Source organism: Heterostelium album, assembly GCF_000004825.1.
Source record: "Heterostelium album PN500 unplaced genomic scaffold PPL_scaffold8, whole genome shotgun sequence".
Taxonomy (NCBI): Eukaryota; Evosea; class Eumycetozoa; order Acytosteliales; family Acytosteliaceae; genus Heterostelium; species Heterostelium album.
In genome coordinates, this window is record NW_008805070.1 from 999,845 (window position 1) to 1,018,096 (window position 18,252).

The 18,252-nt window shown below is 32.3% G+C and overlaps 8 protein-coding genes and 1 non-coding gene across 9 annotated transcripts; 3 read left to right on the forward strand and 6 right to left on the reverse strand.

Moving 5' to 3' along the window:
• Positions 1-118: 118 nt before the first annotated feature.
• On the reverse strand, positions 119-1,384 carry PPL_08028 (alpha/beta fold hydrolase; the record flags this gene model as incomplete). The annotated part of the gene is made up of 2 exons (XM_020578858.1): positions 119-188; positions 345-1,384. The coding sequence occupies 2 exons, from the start codon at positions 1,382-1,384 to the stop codon at positions 119-121; spliced, it is 1,110 nt and encodes a 369-aa protein (XP_020431322.1).
• A 76-nt stretch (positions 1,385-1,460) lies between these two features.
• Positions 1,461-6,366, forward strand: anapc1 (anaphase promoting complex subunit 1; the record flags this gene model as incomplete). The annotated part of the gene is made up of 4 exons (XM_020578859.1): positions 1,461-1,537; positions 1,836-3,447; positions 3,469-4,941; positions 5,026-6,366. The coding sequence occupies 4 exons, from the start codon at positions 1,461-1,463 to the stop codon at positions 6,364-6,366; spliced, it is 4,503 nt and encodes a 1,500-aa protein (XP_020431323.1).
• A 182-nt stretch (positions 6,367-6,548) lies between these two features.
• PPL_08030 (uncharacterized protein) lies at positions 6,549-8,024 on the reverse strand (the record flags this gene model as incomplete). Its single annotated transcript, XM_020578860.1, has 5 exons — positions 6,549-6,637; positions 6,816-6,895; positions 7,357-7,559; positions 7,580-7,880; positions 7,948-8,024. The coding sequence occupies 5 exons, from the start codon at positions 8,022-8,024 to the stop codon at positions 6,549-6,551; spliced, it is 750 nt and encodes a 249-aa protein (XP_020431324.1).
• On the reverse strand, positions 7,066-7,155 carry PPL_08031. Its single transcript is given in 2 exon segments — positions 7,066-7,102; positions 7,118-7,155. It is a non-coding gene; the product is annotated as a tRNA-Tyr (tRNA).
• Positions 8,025-8,339: 315 nt separating the features above from the next.
• On the reverse strand, positions 8,340-9,918 carry PPL_08032 (tetratricopeptide repeat protein; the record flags this gene model as incomplete). Its single annotated transcript, XM_020578861.1, has 3 exons — positions 8,340-8,819; positions 8,898-9,172; positions 9,258-9,918. 3 exons carry the CDS (start codon positions 9,916-9,918, stop codon positions 8,340-8,342), a joined length of 1,416 nt encoding a protein of 471 aa, XP_020431325.1.
• Positions 9,919-10,252: 334 nt separating this feature from the next.
• CYP525A1 (cytochrome P450) lies at positions 10,253-12,274 on the forward strand (the record flags this gene model as incomplete). Its single annotated transcript, XM_020578862.1, has 5 exons — positions 10,253-10,303; positions 10,364-11,491; positions 11,572-11,667; positions 11,806-11,825; positions 12,157-12,274. The coding sequence occupies 5 exons, from the start codon at positions 10,253-10,255 to the stop codon at positions 12,272-12,274; spliced, it is 1,413 nt and encodes a 470-aa protein (XP_020431326.1).
• Positions 12,275-12,326: 52 nt separating this feature from the next.
• On the forward strand, positions 12,327-13,166 carry PPL_08034 (SDR family NAD(P)-dependent oxidoreductase; the record flags this gene model as incomplete). Its single annotated transcript, XM_020578863.1, has 2 exons — positions 12,327-12,650; positions 12,738-13,166. The coding sequence occupies 2 exons, from the start codon at positions 12,327-12,329 to the stop codon at positions 13,164-13,166; spliced, it is 753 nt and encodes a 250-aa protein (XP_020431327.1).
• Positions 13,167-13,500: 334 nt separating this feature from the next.
• CYP516B1 (cytochrome P450) lies at positions 13,501-15,644 on the reverse strand (the record flags this gene model as incomplete). The annotated part of the gene is made up of 3 exons (XM_020578864.1): positions 13,501-14,627; positions 14,687-14,931; positions 15,619-15,644. 3 exons carry the CDS (start codon positions 15,642-15,644, stop codon positions 13,501-13,503), a joined length of 1,398 nt encoding a protein of 465 aa, XP_020431328.1.
• A 2,265-nt stretch (positions 15,645-17,909) lies between these two features.
• uqcrh (ubiquinol-cytochrome-c reductase hinge protein) lies at positions 17,910-18,148 on the reverse strand (the record flags this gene model as incomplete). Its single annotated transcript, XM_020578865.1, has 2 exons — positions 17,910-17,936; positions 17,978-18,148. The coding sequence occupies 2 exons, from the start codon at positions 18,146-18,148 to the stop codon at positions 17,910-17,912; spliced, it is 198 nt and encodes a 65-aa protein (XP_020431329.1).
• Between the last annotated feature and the right edge of the window lie 104 nt (positions 18,149-18,252).

Sequence of the window (18,252 nt, forward strand, 5' to 3'; positions counted from 1 at the left end):
TTTTTAAATGAAATACAAATGTTAATAATCAAACATTTTAATTATACTCTAATAATAACTTTATAAATACCTTGATTATATATTTGATTAACTTCCATTTTTCTTTTAAAAAATCTAATTAATTTTTTGCTGCAAGACTATTCAAAAAAACTAATGTTTCATCTCCCTCATATTTTTTCAAAGAATTGCTTATGTAATAAAAAAATTTTTTTTACAATATTTGATTTTTTTATTTATTTTTGAAATAAAATACTGTAAATATTGCATTGTGTTGATACCCCATCATGGTTGATGGAAAATATTGTTTGGTGTTACATATGGATGGATATTGATCATCTAATTACTTTTTGGATTGCAAAACATTGATTGGAATTTGTTTGTCAACATTTTTCAAAAGTGACTTTAATGACGAGACTATGAAGTATGGCTTATCAATGGGGATAAAGTGTGAGCTTTTTATAAAAATATGCTCGCTTACACTGGACATTGTTGCCATCTGGGTTTGACGGTTATTCCAAACAGTGTCGTTCTGGTCAGCAGTTAATACAAAGAATGGAATATTCGAGAGTGGACAGGTTACATTCATTGCCGAGTAAACGTTTGCTAGCAACTGGGTACTTGAAATCATGATCGAGAGCTCTTGGAGGGCGACATTCAAGAAATCCTCGGTGATGAATAGGTTGTTGATTTTGTTGACAACCGATTGTGTCATATTGGTGTTATTGGGCAAGTATCCATATGCCATGGGAACGACATTGTGCTCAGTGAAACTTTTAATGGTTCCGTTGTTTTGCATGGCAACGAGATTATTGAAATAGGTGGTTGCTGTACTGATGATTCCTAGATTGTTGCTGTCGGTGGCATAACCGCTGTCGGTTCCGTCAATCGAGAGAATTCCAACTACGTCCTGCATGTAGTTGTGCGCAAAGAATTGATTGTCAACATTACCCCATGACCAACCGGCAAGGATATATGGTGGATTGATATGGGCGATTCTGAGAGATTCGTGAAGGCGGTAGGCAGTCTCATTGGAATTCAAGGCGTAAGGTGACGGGTCAGAGTATCCATATCCATATCGATCAAAGAAGCAAACCTTTCCAATATTCATACTTGGCAGCTCGGCAATCAATTCTTCAATGAAATCGGCGTAGGCAAGCGATGGAAATGGAAGTCCAGAGTCAAAGATTGCAGTGGGTTTGTTTATTTTGGTGAGATTTAGATTACGATAGCATCTGATATGCATTTTCAAATCTTTGAATTCTGGGAACACACTGACACCATAGTCATTCCAGCCAAAGTAGTTGATATTGCTGAAACTACCACCAGAATTACTTCCACCAACATTATTGGTTGCAACGGAATAGAATGGGAATAACAACAACATTGTTGTTATGAACAAAGTGAATTGGAATATTAATTTCATTGTTGTTTCTTATGAAATTAATTGTTGAGTTTTAGTAATGTTACACTTAAGTAGTAGTAGTAGTAGTAATAGTAATGGTAATAATAATTTAAATCTTTATAAGATTCAAGTAATGTTATAATAGTAATCTTTTCAAATTAGTTGTTTTACAAATGACTCCCATTTCTACAAAGACACGCACAACCACAAACATTCCAAAACGAGTGAAAATCAAAAAAATCAAAAAAAGGGTTATAAGGAATTATTTTTTAGGATAAAATGTTTGATGGTTTTTCTAAAGAAACGTGGTTGTCTAACAAAAAAGAGCGCCAATAATCTGATCTGAAATTCAATCAAGATCACACTCTTTCAGTGTGATATACTTTTTTTTTTTTTTTTTTTTGAACATAGTTTTATATATTTTTTTTTAAAGAATGAATATTAGAGAAATTGGTATTATTAAACCATTTATAGATACATTGTGTAGTGATAATGATCGATTACATGATCATCATTACAAGTTTGTTGAGAATCCTTATCGTGAGGACGTTAAGAGTGGAATTCTAAAGCAGTGGTTTGCAGATGAACATGAACTCGGCTGGTGTAACTTTAATCGCATCGTTACCTGGAGTGCAAGTGGATGCATTCGTAAGAGAATAACGGTGGACCGCTCTGTAGGTGCGATCATAGCTGTCGATTGGATCGTACTGCCGCACTACTCTGACTCACAATCGAACCGATTCCTCTATGTTCTCACAGAGAGTTCGCTGACACTCTACAATAGCGCCGGTAGTATCTACCGTGTCGTTTTACCATGTCCGATAGTCAACATTCACCAGATACCGGATGGCATTCTGCTGGAGCGTCAACACAACACACCCATCAACAAAGAGCAGCCGTCACTACTAAGCTTACTTCATCCACTGGAAGAACTTCGACCGGTACTACAACGAGATGATGATACCGACGATCTATCATTCTTCTACGACTCTAACCATCAGGTGAAATCAACCTACAACAAACATAGCAACAAAAGTGAACTTGTAACTTACAACAAACTTACCAAATCACTACATTTCTATGATGTTATATTTAAAGAACGTACACCAAGACATAAAAGATCTATACCAGATTCTTTATTAAAGAATAATATAAATAATAATAATAATAATAATAACAATAATAATAATAGAAATAATAAATATAGAGTACAACAACAACAACAGCAGCAAAAACAATTACAACAACAACAACAATTATATGAACCAATATCAATGTCAGATTCAATAGAAATAATGAATACATATAGTTCAACAACATCATTAACCAGATTTATGGAACAGTTTGAATCAGGTATTCCAGATACTAGTTTTATAACAGGTGATGATGAGTTTATCATCGATAGTGATATAGTTATTAAAGAAGAGAGAGTAGTGTCACAGGTAACACTAATATCAAATTCAATCATTAGAGATGATAAACATTATTATATTTTCAATAACAATACAATTACAGTTGCATCAATAGCATCAACAATAACTACAGATCATATTCAACTACAACCAATAGTAATACCAAATACATATTTTTATTTTGTACAATTAGAGAATCAAAATACACTACTATTATCAAATCAACATAATAATAATAATAATAATAATAATAATAATAATAATAATAATAATAATAATAATAATAATAATAATAATATTAATATAAAGATAATATTAGATAATTATAAACCAATAATATCGATTAATAACTCAATATTTAATAGAATAACATTAATAGATATAAATGGTATTCACAGTAGAGTTGAATTATATTCAAAAGAGAATCAATCTATATCCAATTCAGATGATATAAAACAAAAAGAGAATACAATATCAACTCTATCTCCAATTAACAGTAACAGTAACAATAAGACAAATACAGATATAATCTATCAGTTAGCATCAATTTATTTAGGACAAGAGAAAAGACTAGATAATATACCATGTTCGCAATCAAAGTCATTAAACATGCTCTACCGTATATTCAATGAGGTAGATACATCAAACTTTAAGAGCTATTGCGAACAGTTGATACTTGGAATGACTAGTACCGGTGTAACTCTGGAAGATCTAAATGCTTTGACATTTGGTGTCTCGGTTCCACTACGGGAAGCTATTAGATACTGTCGTCAGAATCCACCGTTCAATTGGAGTGAAAAAGAGTACGATCTCATCGGAAGAAACGATCTGAGTTGGCATAGAATGCCGTCGATATCCAACTCTGAATCGAATCAATCCGATACTCTCTCGTTTGAATCTCTGTTCTTTCCCGATAGGCTGGCACCTTTCGATCGTAGACTGATCACAGCACTCAACTTCAATAGCGATCTACGTCTGGCCGAAGTAAAACATATGCTATCGTTCTCCTCTCGTATTCATCTGACACACCAACAGGAACAGGGTGTCAGTGACCACGATTTCCTCGAGCAATTGCAATCGAAACTCTGGTTGGCTGCGCAACGAACCATGTCATTGCCAATCGGTCTTGGCATGCTGACAATTGGTTCGGTGAGAGCGGTTGCAACTGAACCAATCTCAGTTACACCTATTGTGCTTGGCGGTGTGGTTGCTTCCACTAAAACCAACATTTCATTGAGTGAAACGATAGCTGCAACTCCCGATTTGTTGAACTGGCCGGATTTCCACGCAGGTGCTGCAGCTGGCTTCAGTTTGACAGCAGAGCATGCAGAAATCACCAATACTTGGATAGTTTACAATAGACCCACCGAATTTACACCGTTCTACTCTGGTTTGTTGATGGCACTTGGATTACAAGGTAAACTATCGTCACTGGCATTCGTTCGTGTGTTCGAGTATCTCTCATTGAAACATCAGATCACCAGTGTTGGTTTGTTGATTGGTATCGCTGCCTCCAAGTGTGGAACAATGGATATGTCAGTGGCAAAGATACTCAGCATTCACATATCATCGTTGCATCCGCCATCCTCAATCGATTTGGATGTTCCATCGTATGTTCAGATCGCTTCGGTGATGGGAATCGGTTTGCTCTACCAAGGTAGCGGCAATAGAAGAATGACAGAGGTTCTATTGAATGAAATCGGAAGGAAACCACTCAATGATAAACCATTGGATCGTGATAGCTATACATTGACCGCTGGTATGGCACTTGGATTGATAAATTTGGGTCGTGGTGGTAAAGATGGTATTCTTGACGATCTGAACGTAGAGAATAAATTGAAATCATTCATTGGCAACGGTAGTTCATCGACCACTGTACAAACAAGCTCTTTGGGTGCCAGCGATACCAAATCCAATCTAATCTTTGAGGGAACCAAACCAAATATCGATATCACAGAGCCAGGTGCAATCATGGCACTCACAATGATCTATTTGAAATCAAATAATCAAAAGGTTGCTTCCTACTTTTCATTCCCAGAATCGAATTACTCTTTCAATTTCGTTAGGTCCGATTTACTATTATTAAGAACCATTGGTAAATCATTAATTATGTGGGATTCAATAATTGTATGCTAAATTAATAATATTTATATATATATTCTATTAAAATGATTCTAACCCGACTCTCTCTTTGTTTATCTTTTTATTTAGTCATCAGAGGAATGGATACAATCACAAATACCAATTAATATTAGAAGTACTGTTAGTTTTGTTGGTGGTGATAAGATATTTAATGTAACACCACTAAGTCATGAGGATCAGAGCGATCTCTTATTGTTGGCCTATTTGAATATTGTCGCTGGTTTGTGTATGTCTTTGGGTTTGAGATTCGCTGGTTCTCTCAATTCAAATACAGCGGATATCCTAATGGTGTGGACAAACAAACTACTGAAATATCAAGTACATCTCGCAAAGCAAAAGAGAGTCGATCGTTCATTACGTACAACCGTGGAAACTTGTCTGGGTGTAGCTTCTATCTCTGTTTCTCTGGTGATGGCAGGCACTGGTGATGTCAAGGCGCTTCGTTTGTTGCGTTCGATTCGATCGAGACTCTCGAAAGATATCAACTATGGAAATCACATGGCCATAAACATGGCAATTGGATTCCTGTTCCTCGGTGGCGGACAATATACTCTGTCGACCAGTGACACTGCCATTGCATCGCTGTTGATCTCACTCTATCCTAAATTCCCATCGAGTAGCACCGATAACCATTATCATCTGCAGGTACTCCGTCATCTCTACTACTTGGCCGTCGAACCAAGATGTTTGATTACCCGCGATATCGATACTAAACTACCGTGTCAAGTGCCAATTGAAATCGAAACAACCGATGATGCAATCATCTCAAAGATGACTCCATGCATTCTTCCAGAGTCAAGATGTATCAAATCGATACGACTCAACAGTCAGAGGTATTGGAGTTTGAAATTCGGTGGGCCAAATCCAGCTGCCGGCACCAAACAGTTTGAGAGTTGTCCAACGATCTATGTGAAGCGAAAGATTGGCCATCTACCATACAACGAAGATCCAGAAGGTTTCAAGAGTTTGGCGAGAAGTTTCCCAAAGTACAGTAGTGGAGCAAGAAACAAAGAGGAGCTACTAAGAACGTTCTCTGCAGATCAAGATATACTGGCGTTTGCTAAATATTTCTGTACTAGCACCAAGCATTCCCAAGAAGAAGAAGCGTCGCTAAACACTCAGATTCTCTACCAGTGTTTGACTCATGACAAACCAGAGATCTTACCGGTACTTCAACTCATTCGAAAACTATCGACCGACAATGTCCAAGAGAAATCACATCAAGATCAAATCGAAACTATTAGGAATCAAATACGATTACTATGGGCATACTATCATAAATTGGATTTATTGGGTGTCGATTCCAACTCTTATTCTAGATTGATTGATTCTTCGGATTTAATCAAAATTGCAAATAAACTACAAATACCTTATGATGATACTATTAAAAATACTATCAATATAAAATAAAATAGAAATTTATAAAAATCACTTCTAAAACTTACAAACAAACTTTAATTTTGTAACTCCAAAAAAAAAAAAAAATAACCTCCTTTTTGGTTTTCAATCTCAGTATCTTTAAATTTTGAGTCGCCAATAATACATTTAATAGCTTTGCCGATTGTACTCTTAAAATAATTCATTTAAACCTCTTATTCTTTACAACAGAAACCAGCAAAAGATACTTGAGAAACAAGACAAACTCGTAGTTGACGAGTTGTTTTACTACTATTGAATATCTCTATCTTTATTATAAGTTGTCATTTTCAATATATATTCAATAGATTGTTATAAGTTGAGAGTACCTCTTAGGATAGTACTCTAATCAAAAAGTTGATTTAGAGATAAGTAGAAAAGGTCTTGATTCGATATTAATAAATGAGATATAACTTTATTTATTATCTTTTAATTCAACATACCTTGATTCGATATTAATAAATGAGATATCGAAACAAGGAGTTCTCTTGGTTTACCATCGGTTGGACGGATTAGTTTATGACTTCATCCTAGTAAACAATTCTAGAACTTCTCCGGTTGGTGATTCATCAAGGGACCTTTAATAAACGTCTTCTGGAATTTCTATGAGTGTTCACTCAAATATCCATGACATTTGTTTTAAAAAAAAATAATTTAAATCTTACCGCATCCGGGGTAAATAATTCTAAAAGATCCGACTTGCCAGACTCGAACTAGCAACCTTTTGATATCTCTTGTGATTCTTACTACAGTCAAACACTCTACCACTTGAGTTAAAGTCGGATGTTGAGATTACTTATTCCTATTTAAATAATTTATATTTGCCAATATGGGCTTGACCAAAGTGGTCCTTTATATTTCAGAATAAGAAATACCTTGGAAACTATCAAGAATACAGTAGCTGTACTAGCTAATCACAAACACTATAAATATCATACATTTGTAACTAATAAAAGTTGTCTTATTTTATTCATATTAAATAACTGTATTTCCACTTTGTTTCCAATTGAGAGAGTCAATCCAACAATGTAATGCATACGAAGATCGTCATCAGACATGTTTCCTATTTTCGATGCATATGAACTGAATTTCTCGTTATATTCCTCTAATGATGTCATCGAATCTGATCTCATTTTTACTGAATACAAGTATTTTTTGAACATATCTGCTTGTTTTCCGGTTGGAATCTTAGTCTCAATTTTTCTACTAGTAATTCTATGTTGTAGTCATGTGCTTCCGTCTCCTTCTTAACAAAACTGGTGTATCTATCGGCTGGTCCAGACAAGTAAGATTCCAAAATTGGGAGCCACATGTCCCTAGGGCATTGGGTAAGTTCTAAGTAGCGTTGAAATTTCACTATCCATTCCGACCAAACCTCATTTGCTGATCCAGTGAACTTCTCTGGAGTTCCTATTTTGAAGCTGCCGCTCTTAGGTTTTACCATCTCTGCGATTGGCTTAATAACAGATAAAACTTCCATCAGTATATTCATGTTTTGTTGTTGGTTACTATTTAATGTTTCAAAAGCACCTTGTAGTTCGACGATTTGTTTTTTTAATTCTATTATTATTTTGCTCCTGTGTTAATTGTTGTGGTTGTGGTTGCTGTTGTGGCTGCTGCTGTTGTTGCTGAGCTAATGCTTGTTGATCCATTTTTTCTTGATTTCAGATGCTACCAACTTGTTACGAGAATTACACTAAATACAGTTATTTAATATGAATAAAATAAGACAACTTTTATTAGTTACATATTTATAATATTTATAGTGTTTGTGATTTGTTAGTATTCTTGATAGTTTCCATATTCCAAGGTATTTCTTATAAAATTCGAAAATTGATTACAATTTAAGATTCATAAGTCATTAATGTCCTGTGAACTCGAACATTTACAAAGTTTATTTTGTCAAATTAGTTAAGTATAAAATATTTATATTTTGAATCAAAACATTCTTGTTTATCAATAAATATTTATTCTTGATGATTTTTTGGTATACTATTAGATCCTTCACTCTGAATCTTCTTTGCTTTTGATGATTGCTTCAAGCTAAATTTAACCAATGTGTTGAATTGAGGCGCACTCTCTAATTTATGTTTGATATACTCTGCATCTTCATGGAGATTGGAACGAATTTGGACACCTTTTGCTACCAAAACATCTTCTCGTTTGGTAGATTTTGAAATACGATGTTTCACAAGCAACTCTCGGTAGTGTTTCATTTTATCAGGTTGATCCTTGTAGATATTCAACATCATACCCAACAAAACTTCAAATGAATATCGTTTGTGACCACCATCGCCACCACCATTCGATCTAGAGACTGTTTGGAATATTCGCTCTGCCATTTCAAACTCTTTATATTTACCACACATCAACAAAACATCCTGTATGAGATTCGGTTGAATTGAACATCCTGTTTGCATACAAAATAATAAAAATTGACCTGCCATCTGATAGAATAGATAAAATATAATATTATTAATAAAAAATCGTCATAATTAATAATAGATATTATTATTATTATTTACTTTTAAATCACCCAATGCTAAACATAACTTGATTGAAGTCAATAGATATGATGGTTTCTTTGAGAGATGTCTATTGGCAAACATTATCTTTTTTGCTTCTTCATAGTTTCCGATCTCAATGAAGGCCGTAACCATTACATTGATCAAATGTGATGTAATTTCGCTAGGATGTAATAAATTGAATCTTCTCAATGCTTCTTCATAGTCGTTTGTTGATATATATCCTCTAAATACAGCACCTTGTTCAGGTGATCCTGGTGGAATAAAGTCTTTACCTATAATTTAAAATTATTATTATTAATGAATATGCTAATTTATATTAAAATAAGCTGTTTCCAATTCTTATTAAAAACTACATACCACCAAACTCTACTAATATATGTTCTAATTGAATGACATGCGATGGTCTTGCTTCGACAAAAAGTGATTTGAAAATTTCGAAATCCTTTGGAATCTCCATATCCTTGAGGAATTGAAGTATCTCCTCCATTGGATATCTCTTTTGAATGATTCTTAGCATAACTATTAAAAAGTTGGAGTGCTCCTGTGATTTAGAGTTGCCGTCCTCCATCAAGTACTCTGTACTTCGAAGATCATTTGTAAAGCCGGTTGGTGAAGCTGTTGACGAGACACCACTGTTGATTCGCTTCAATTCGAGCAATGACTTCATTGCCAGTGTCATGATCTTTGTTGACATCTGTAGATTGGTTCTCTGAATTGAATTGATGACCTCTTGATGCTTACCGCTATCAAAGAGTGATTGAATTAGGACATCCCATTTTAATTCACCAAACGTTTTGGTTTTACTCGAAGAGAACAACTCGTCTATATCATGTCTTCTCCTTTGATAACTACTATTATTATTATTTCTCTTATTGACGCTGTTTGCATATGTAAAACTCTCACTTATTGATCGTTGTGTTTGTTTACCTCCACTATTATAATTTCTGATTAGAACTAAACTACCTGAATGTTTTATTTTTAATGCATTCCTAGGTAAAACTTTTAAACAAAAAGACATAATTTTATATATTTATATTATTATTTACAAATCTTTTTCAGATTATATACATTATGATAAGACAAATCGTTCGTTTTTTAAAACAAACAAATGAAATGATAAAAAAAAATTTTTTGAAAAAAAAAAAAAAAACAAATAATTAAATCCTATGATATATCTTTCTTTCTTTATCTAACCCTCCTGATTAAAAAGATTGCACAAAGTTATTTTGGTACAATTAATATCTTGTTATTAAAAATGAAATAAAAAAAAATAAAAAAAAGTCTGAATTAGGTTGCTTAATTTAAAATTATTTTGATCAAAACACCTTTTCATAAAAGGTAATAAATTAATAATGATAGATTCTCAATCAATTATATTAGGAGTTTTAATATGGTTAGTTTATGTATGTATTTTATTATTTTCATTTCATTTTCTTTAAACTTATTATTAATCATAAATATAGTTGGTGATCAGTCACCTAAATGATTGGTACTTTACAAAAAATAAATATTTACCAAGTGGTCCATCATTTTTAGAGTGGTTCGCAAACTATTTGTTGAACTACTATGAATTTAGAAAAGGTGGTTCTGTCATCGGTAGCGATCAAAACGACGATGTCGATAAAAGTTTATTTGACACTGGAAGTGAGAACACTGTTTTAAGATGGTTCAAACAATATGCAAGTGATAGCTACTGTGTTTCTTTCTTTGGTTTACCGATGTTGTTCACCAGAGACGCCGACATTGCCAGAGAGGTATTACTCACCGATTCCGACAACTATGAGAAACCACCCGATAGCTCCGGTGTCTTGATTCGTCTGGCAAGAGATGGAATACTGATGGCGGAAGGTGCGCGTTGGCAACGCCATAGGGATATCTTGTCGGTGCCGTTCTCTCCAGTCAATGTGAGAAAGATGGAATCTACCATACTCGCTGCTACCAAAGAATTAATTGGCAATATCGAACGACACTCTGAAATAGAAGTACATTCAACCATGACATCATTGACCTATGATATCATAGGTATGCTTTCAATTGGTCATAAATTCAGTAGAGAAGGATCGACCTCAAACTTTGATTATATCCTCAACGAAATGATACGACCAATTCGTAGACTCTCCAAATACATACCATTGCCATCCGATCGTAAATTAAACAAATTCATTAGTGAATTGGAAGATTTGATTTTAGATGAAATTCGATCAAGACAACAACAGCAACAAAAGAATAGTAATGATAATAATAATAATAAAGATTTATTGGATCATCTATTAAATAACAAAGAAGAACAACTGACCCAAGATGAGTTAATTGGTAATATAATGACATTCTTATTGGCTGGACATGAGACATCTGCCAATGCATTAACATTTACGTTGGCACTGCTATCGAAACACCCAGAGATACAAGAGCAGCTGTACGAACAACTGTGTGGCGATAAAAACATTCAAAACATACCTCTTTTAGAATGGATCATTTTGGAGACTCTTCGATTATTTCCACCAGCACCAATGATTGGTAGAACATCAAAAACCGAATGTACAATCAAAAGAAATGATTCCAGTAAAGATGCTTGGAAGTTACCACCAAAAGTAAGTTAACTTAAACTTTACAAATTACAAAATGATAATAATTACAACTAAAGTATTAATATTTCACTTTGATGTTATAGAGTATGATACTTGTATCTGTATATGCTATGCATAGAAATGAATCGGTTTGGAAACAAGCAAATCAATTCATACCTAATAGATGGGATGGCATAAATGTAAATACCAACTATAACTATCTGCCATTTTCATCTGGACCAAGAATGTAATGTATTAGTGATCATCATATGATGATGTTTTTTTTTTTTTTTTTTGTTTAATTTAATCTATATTTATTAACTTTTTTTTTTCTATAGTTGTTTAGGTCAAAGATTTAGTATGACGGAATCAAAGATCATCATATCACAACTAATCTTGAATTACAAATTCACCTGGAATGAAAGATTCCCATTTGAAATCTATCAAAGAGCAACACTCACCCCTAAAAACAAGGTTATACTAAATATTATTAAAAGATAAGATAAAAATAAAACTATGTCTATGAAAGAGTGATTGTTGTCGTTGCGATTGCATCATTTGATATGTTTTGTTTTTTGAAAACTATGATTTTTTTGAAAAAAAAATAAATCAAGCACAAAAAGTTATCGAAATTTTTACAAAAAAAGATTATCATATGATTGTATTATGTGATCAACTTATTAAAATAGTAGTGATGTTGTCATTGCTCAAACCAGTCAAACTTTTAAAATTATTTTCAAAACCAAATTTCAAACAAATGTTTTATTTAAACTTTATGAATTCAAATTTCAACAATCATTATTTTAAAATATAGTATCTATTTTCAATCAAATAAATATAAATATAAATAATAAGCAAAATGGAAGGTAAAGTTGTAGTTGTAACCGGTGGTGCTTCAGGAATTGGAAGAGCAATATGTTTAGAGTTGGCCAAGAAGAATGCCAAGGTAGTTGTTGCCGATGTCAATTCTTCGATGGACACCATCATGTTGATGAAGCAAGCCAACGATTCTGTCCAAGTTGTCGAAGCCATATGTGACATCTCGAATGCCGAGCAAGTAAACGCTATGGTTCAAACTGCCATCGACCAATTCGGTAGAATCGACTGTGCCGTCAACAACGCTGGTATTCTCGGTATGATGGCTCGTATCGGTGAATATGAAGAATCAATGTTTAACAAGATGGTAAATATATTATTAAACCAAAAATATAGAACATAGTTCTGATATATATAGAAACCAATATATATTAATTAAAATTCATTTCTTTAGATTGATATCAATATTAAAGGCACATGGAATTGTATTAGAGCTCAAGTTAGAGCTATGGAGAAACAAGGTGCTGGAAAATATAGTATTGTCAACGTTAGTTCGATTGCTGGTGTATTGGCTTTCCCATACAACTCTGCCTACAGTTGTGTCAAGCACGCTTTGCTCGGTTTAACCAAGAGTACCGCTGCTGAGTACGGTTCAAGTGGTATCAGATGTAATGCCGTATTGCCAGGTGCCTCAGATACCCCAATGTTGAGATCATACGTTCCAACTGAAGAAGCCGTTGCCGGTCTCAAAGCCATCACCCCACTCCACCGTTTCTCTGACCCAGAAGAAATTGCCAAGCCAATCTTATTCCTTTTGTCCGAGGAATCATCCTATGTCACTGGTCAAAATTTGATTGTCGATGGTGGTTTATCTGTTGTCTAAATATTTAGATACCATCAACCAATCAATCCAACCGAGGTAATGTTAAACACGTAATAATTTCAAAAAAAAAAACTAAGTACATTCAAATAACCTATTCGAATAGTTAAGTGTCTAAACTTTACTATTTCATAAACATCATCGACGACTTTTTTTTTTTCTTTTGAAATTAACCTTTGTATTTGGAAATAAATAATTGGATAGTTTTATAAATATATTTACTATTTACATTTTATTTGTTTGGTTTTTTAATTAGTTTGTGAATAAATAAGTGTTTTGTTTTTGTTATTTTTTTTTTGTTACTGTAACAAAAATAGAAAATAAATATAAATCAATTTTATCTCTTTGATACTTTGATTTGATATTGTTTATATTCAAGTGCAATTCTAGATACACCTTCGTCATCCAATGGTTTGCCATCGCAACTTGTCCATTTGAAGTTAATCAACATCTGTGAAGCAGCATAGTAAAGTTCATCCTTGGCAACACCCATACCGACACACATTCTTGGTCCAAGACCGAATGGAATATATGTGTAGTCAGAAGAGGAGGTTTCCTTAATCCAACGATCTGGATTGAATTCCTCTGGTGAATCCCAGTGATTATCGTCCATTGCCAAACCATAGACAGCCATAAGCACCTGAGTTCCCTTTGGAATCGTATATCCTCCTATCTCGATATCTTCAACGGCGGATCTTGGTAGTGCAAGTGGTGCGGCGGTACGAATTCTCAAAGTCTCCTTTAGAACTGCATTCAAATAGGTGGTCGAATTTCTATGGTGAAGAGTTGGATGATTACCTTTTCCAACTACTTGGACTAACTCTTCATAGACTTTTTCTTGCATCTCTGGATTGTTGACCATGAAAATGATTAACCAACCCAAGGTAATGGCAACAGTCTCGTGACCAGCAACAATCAAATCGGTTAGACATTTGGCAAGACCATCGTCCTCATAGAAATCCTTTTCGTCGGATTTATCCCATTCCATCAAGAGAAGGTCAAGCAAATCTCTTGGTTTCTCTTCGTTTAGTGACTTACGATGGATATTGATAGCTTCTTCACAATATGTCCAGACTTGTCCGACAGCATTACCCAGTGCCTCTCTCTTGGCAGTGTAGAATGGTTTGAGGAAAGGAATGTAATCGTGTGGATTACCAGTTGCAAGAATTTCCTCCATAATCTCAGCTGCCTTGATAACAATATGGTCGGTTTCCGATTCATACTCGACGAAATCACTGAATGAATAATCGATAACACCATTCAAACTATATCTTCTGATATAATCGTGTGGGTTTAATGGTTGTCCAGAGGCGGCATAATTTCCGAAAAAATTATTCAAATTAATAGCTTGTTGTTCAATTCTAGAGGCAATATTATGAGTTCTCGCTTTGGTCATTGCACCAGTGAATAATTTTCTATATTTCTTCCAATATGGACCTTTAGCAAATAATAAATTCTTTTCCTCTATAAAATTATTTAAATTAGAAACAGATATAAAAAAATTAAATAATTTTTAAACTTACGTCCAATGATTTGTGCAGAATCAGAATTATATCTATCAATAATTTGTTCTGATTTGGTAATAATCAATTCCTTTAGGATTACTGGATCACTAACTAAAACAGTTGGAACACTTCCTAAAAAAATAGTAGTGAGACCACCATATTTTTCGGAAAACTTTTTCAAAGCTTTATGTGGCATTTTACCAAGTTGGTGTAGGTTTCCTAATACTGGTAATGGGAAAGGTCCTGGTGGCATTCCATTTGTTCTTTTTTTATGATACTAAAAATGATTTCATTATTAATATATAAAGAAAATTTTGAAAATCAAATAAATTTTAACTTACAATTAAAAATCCAATAAATGAAATTAATATTGATAAAATAAAGTAATTCATTTTATTGTTATGTTAATATTATTTTTGTAAATATATATTTATAAATATATATATAATTTAGATTATATACTAAAAAAAAACAATGATTTTAAATATTTATATTTTGTTTTAAATTTTTTAGACAATAAAAGAATTCAAATTCTTGGTACTAAGTTGTCTTTCTGAAGTTTGAATGATTAGATATAAGACTGATTGATTATTGCTTCAAAAGATATTCCAAATTTTAAACTAATTTGATTTATTAATATAATATTCCATCATCTTGAAATCAGAATGATTTTTTTTTTTTTTTTAGGAGCTTAATGTTGGGAGACAAATGAAAGAATTCAAAATCGATAATGGGGTGTTATCATAAATATGAATCAACTATAGAACTATCTATTTTATTATGAACCCTGTTTGATTCTTCTCATTCTCCCCCACAAAAGATTCTCACTTCTGTCTCTGTAAGTAGAACCAAAAGCAAGTATTGCCAATCAAAATTGTATTTATTTTAATTAAAAAAAAATCACAAAGTGTCAACATTTAAAAAAAAATAAAATACTAAATACAACCTACAACCAACCATCATGCTCACCATCCATATCAGATGGCACCAATTTTGATAGTAACCAACAACTTTGTTAGATACGATCATATAGAATCTATTGATAGTTAAGAACCAAATTAAAGCAAGATGATTGGATGATATCATACTATATTTTATTAATGATCAATATTTATAAAAACAATAAAATAAGTGTGACCAAAAATAAAAGATTCAGTAGATAGTATGTTTAAACAATTTGTTTACTATTAACTTTTACCATAAATCTAAGAGAACACTGTTGTAATGTCTACAGTCAAAAACCTTGTGGTTTAGTGGTTATTACTCCAGATTGTTTTTGTATATCAAGTTAGTTAACCAACAATGATATCTTTTTTCTATATGCACATTCTCAAAAACAGGAGGTACTACAATTGGAAATATTGATTTGGTAAAAACACCCCTTTTGTTCCAGATTTAATTTTGATGTGGTTATCTTTATGAAGGTTAATTTGATATGAAATCAAATAATGATTGTAGCAAAGAAGGAAGGTATTGCAAGCAATTTTTTGGTTTTTTTCTTTTTTTTATTTTTTGATTTTTGGTGTTTATCCACTCTTTTCAACTGGATAGATATCATCGTGAACTGGTGTGTGTGTTTGTAGAAGAAAAAAAAACAAAAAGAAAGAAGTTGTCAAAAATTATAATTGTGTCTCATTGTTACCATTTAGATCCAAAGTTGTCATATTTTAACCTCAAAAGAGAAGAGTGTGTCGTGTCTTTTAGTTTTCTTTTCTTTTCTTTTCTCTTTTTTTTGTTTTGTAAGTAGTATAACCTCCCCACCTCATCTCACCTCAAACATCTACATCAATCTATGGTTTTAGGTTTTTTTTTTTATTTTACTTTTTTTTTTTGTGTTTGTTGTCTGGAATTTATCAATCTTTTAAAACACACTTATTTTTAATCAAACAATAGTTGAAATCCTACCTTTACACTAAACATTACCTACTTATTATCTCGGTCATTCAATCTCTGATTTCACACCCATGTTACCCAACCATCACTAACCACTAACCACTTTAACACCTAACCACCACTACCTCACCTTTTTTGTTTTTTTAAATCATTCAACCAAATTCATAAATCAGTGTATTCCAAACAATCAATTCCAAAATGAACTGAAATGATATCATTGAAGTTGCAATTGATCACCACATTTACATTACAGTAATCATTATTTTTCAATCTTCAAAAATACGTTAAATATATATAATGAAAACAGTCTGAAAATAGTATTACCTAAATAACAACAAACAAAAACAATTTTATCAGATTTAGAAAAACAGATAAAAATAGTTATTTTGTATAATATGTTGGTGTGTGTTTGTTAATAATTATATTGTTTTGTGTGTCGGTGGTGATCATTGATTTAACATTGGTTTTTATTTGTTTGTTGGTATGTTTTAAATTTCTATTGTATTATTGACGATGGGGATATGTTTGTTTTAAAATGTATATTCTATTTTATTTTATTCAATCTTCTTATTTCAATTGAGCAAAAATCTTTGGTGCAGCCTATAATAGTAGTTGTAAATATGCAGTTATAAATAAATTTGTATATTAATAATCTTTATTTGTTGTTTATATATATTTTACTTTAGAAAGTATAAATGTAGTAATAGTAATAATAGTGGTAGTAAATTATTATGTTGAGATTTAAATAAAAGCATTGATAATTTAACAATGATAGATTAGGATCGATTGATTGACGGTTGCCAACCGAGTAGATCAATAGAGATGAGGTGATTGTTGAGGATAATGTGATGTGGCACCGCTGAGGTAGATGTAATTGTTGTTCTGTTATTGTTATTGTTATTGTTGTTATTGTTGTTGTTTATTTTGGCAATGATCACATTGTTGTTTGTCAGTTTATTGGTTGATTTAACAATAGTAGCAATCAAAACTGCTGATAGAAAACAATTACCAATAGGTTATTTGTAGAATAGTATTATGATAAAATATTCTTTTTTCTTAAAATGGTGAACTTTCAACGGACTACCAATTAAGGAAACATCACATCATCATTCACCATTAACACGTGACAACAATAAAACAATAGGTATATCTTATAAAAATAGAAATAATGTTTGTACTTTATATAGATAGATAATTATTATTATGATATTAAACTAACTACTGTATTCTTTTTTTCTTTTTTTTTTTTTGTTTTTGTTTAAAAGCTAAACTATAAAACTATAATATATTGAGGATGGTGATGATGTTGATTTGTAACAATTTACTGTTTTTCTGTTTCTACTTATACTTATACTAATACTACCATTTTATAATTCTTTTAAAAAAAAAAATGAAATATAAAGATATAACACTTACACATTTATCTAAACATTGGATATATTCCAAATATTGACCCAAACAGTTTGCCTTTTCGTCATCAACCAACTTCTCGATACGCTTTGAGCAAGCATCGTAGGCGGACAAATAACCAACGCAGGTTGGTTGACAGATCTTGTGAGCTTCTTCCTTAAGTTTGCACAATTCCATTGTTATTTATAAATCTATAAGTATTGATTTTATAACAAATTAGTAAAACTATTTATTTTGTCTTTTAATTTTATGTTATGTTTTGTTATGTTATGTTATTAGTT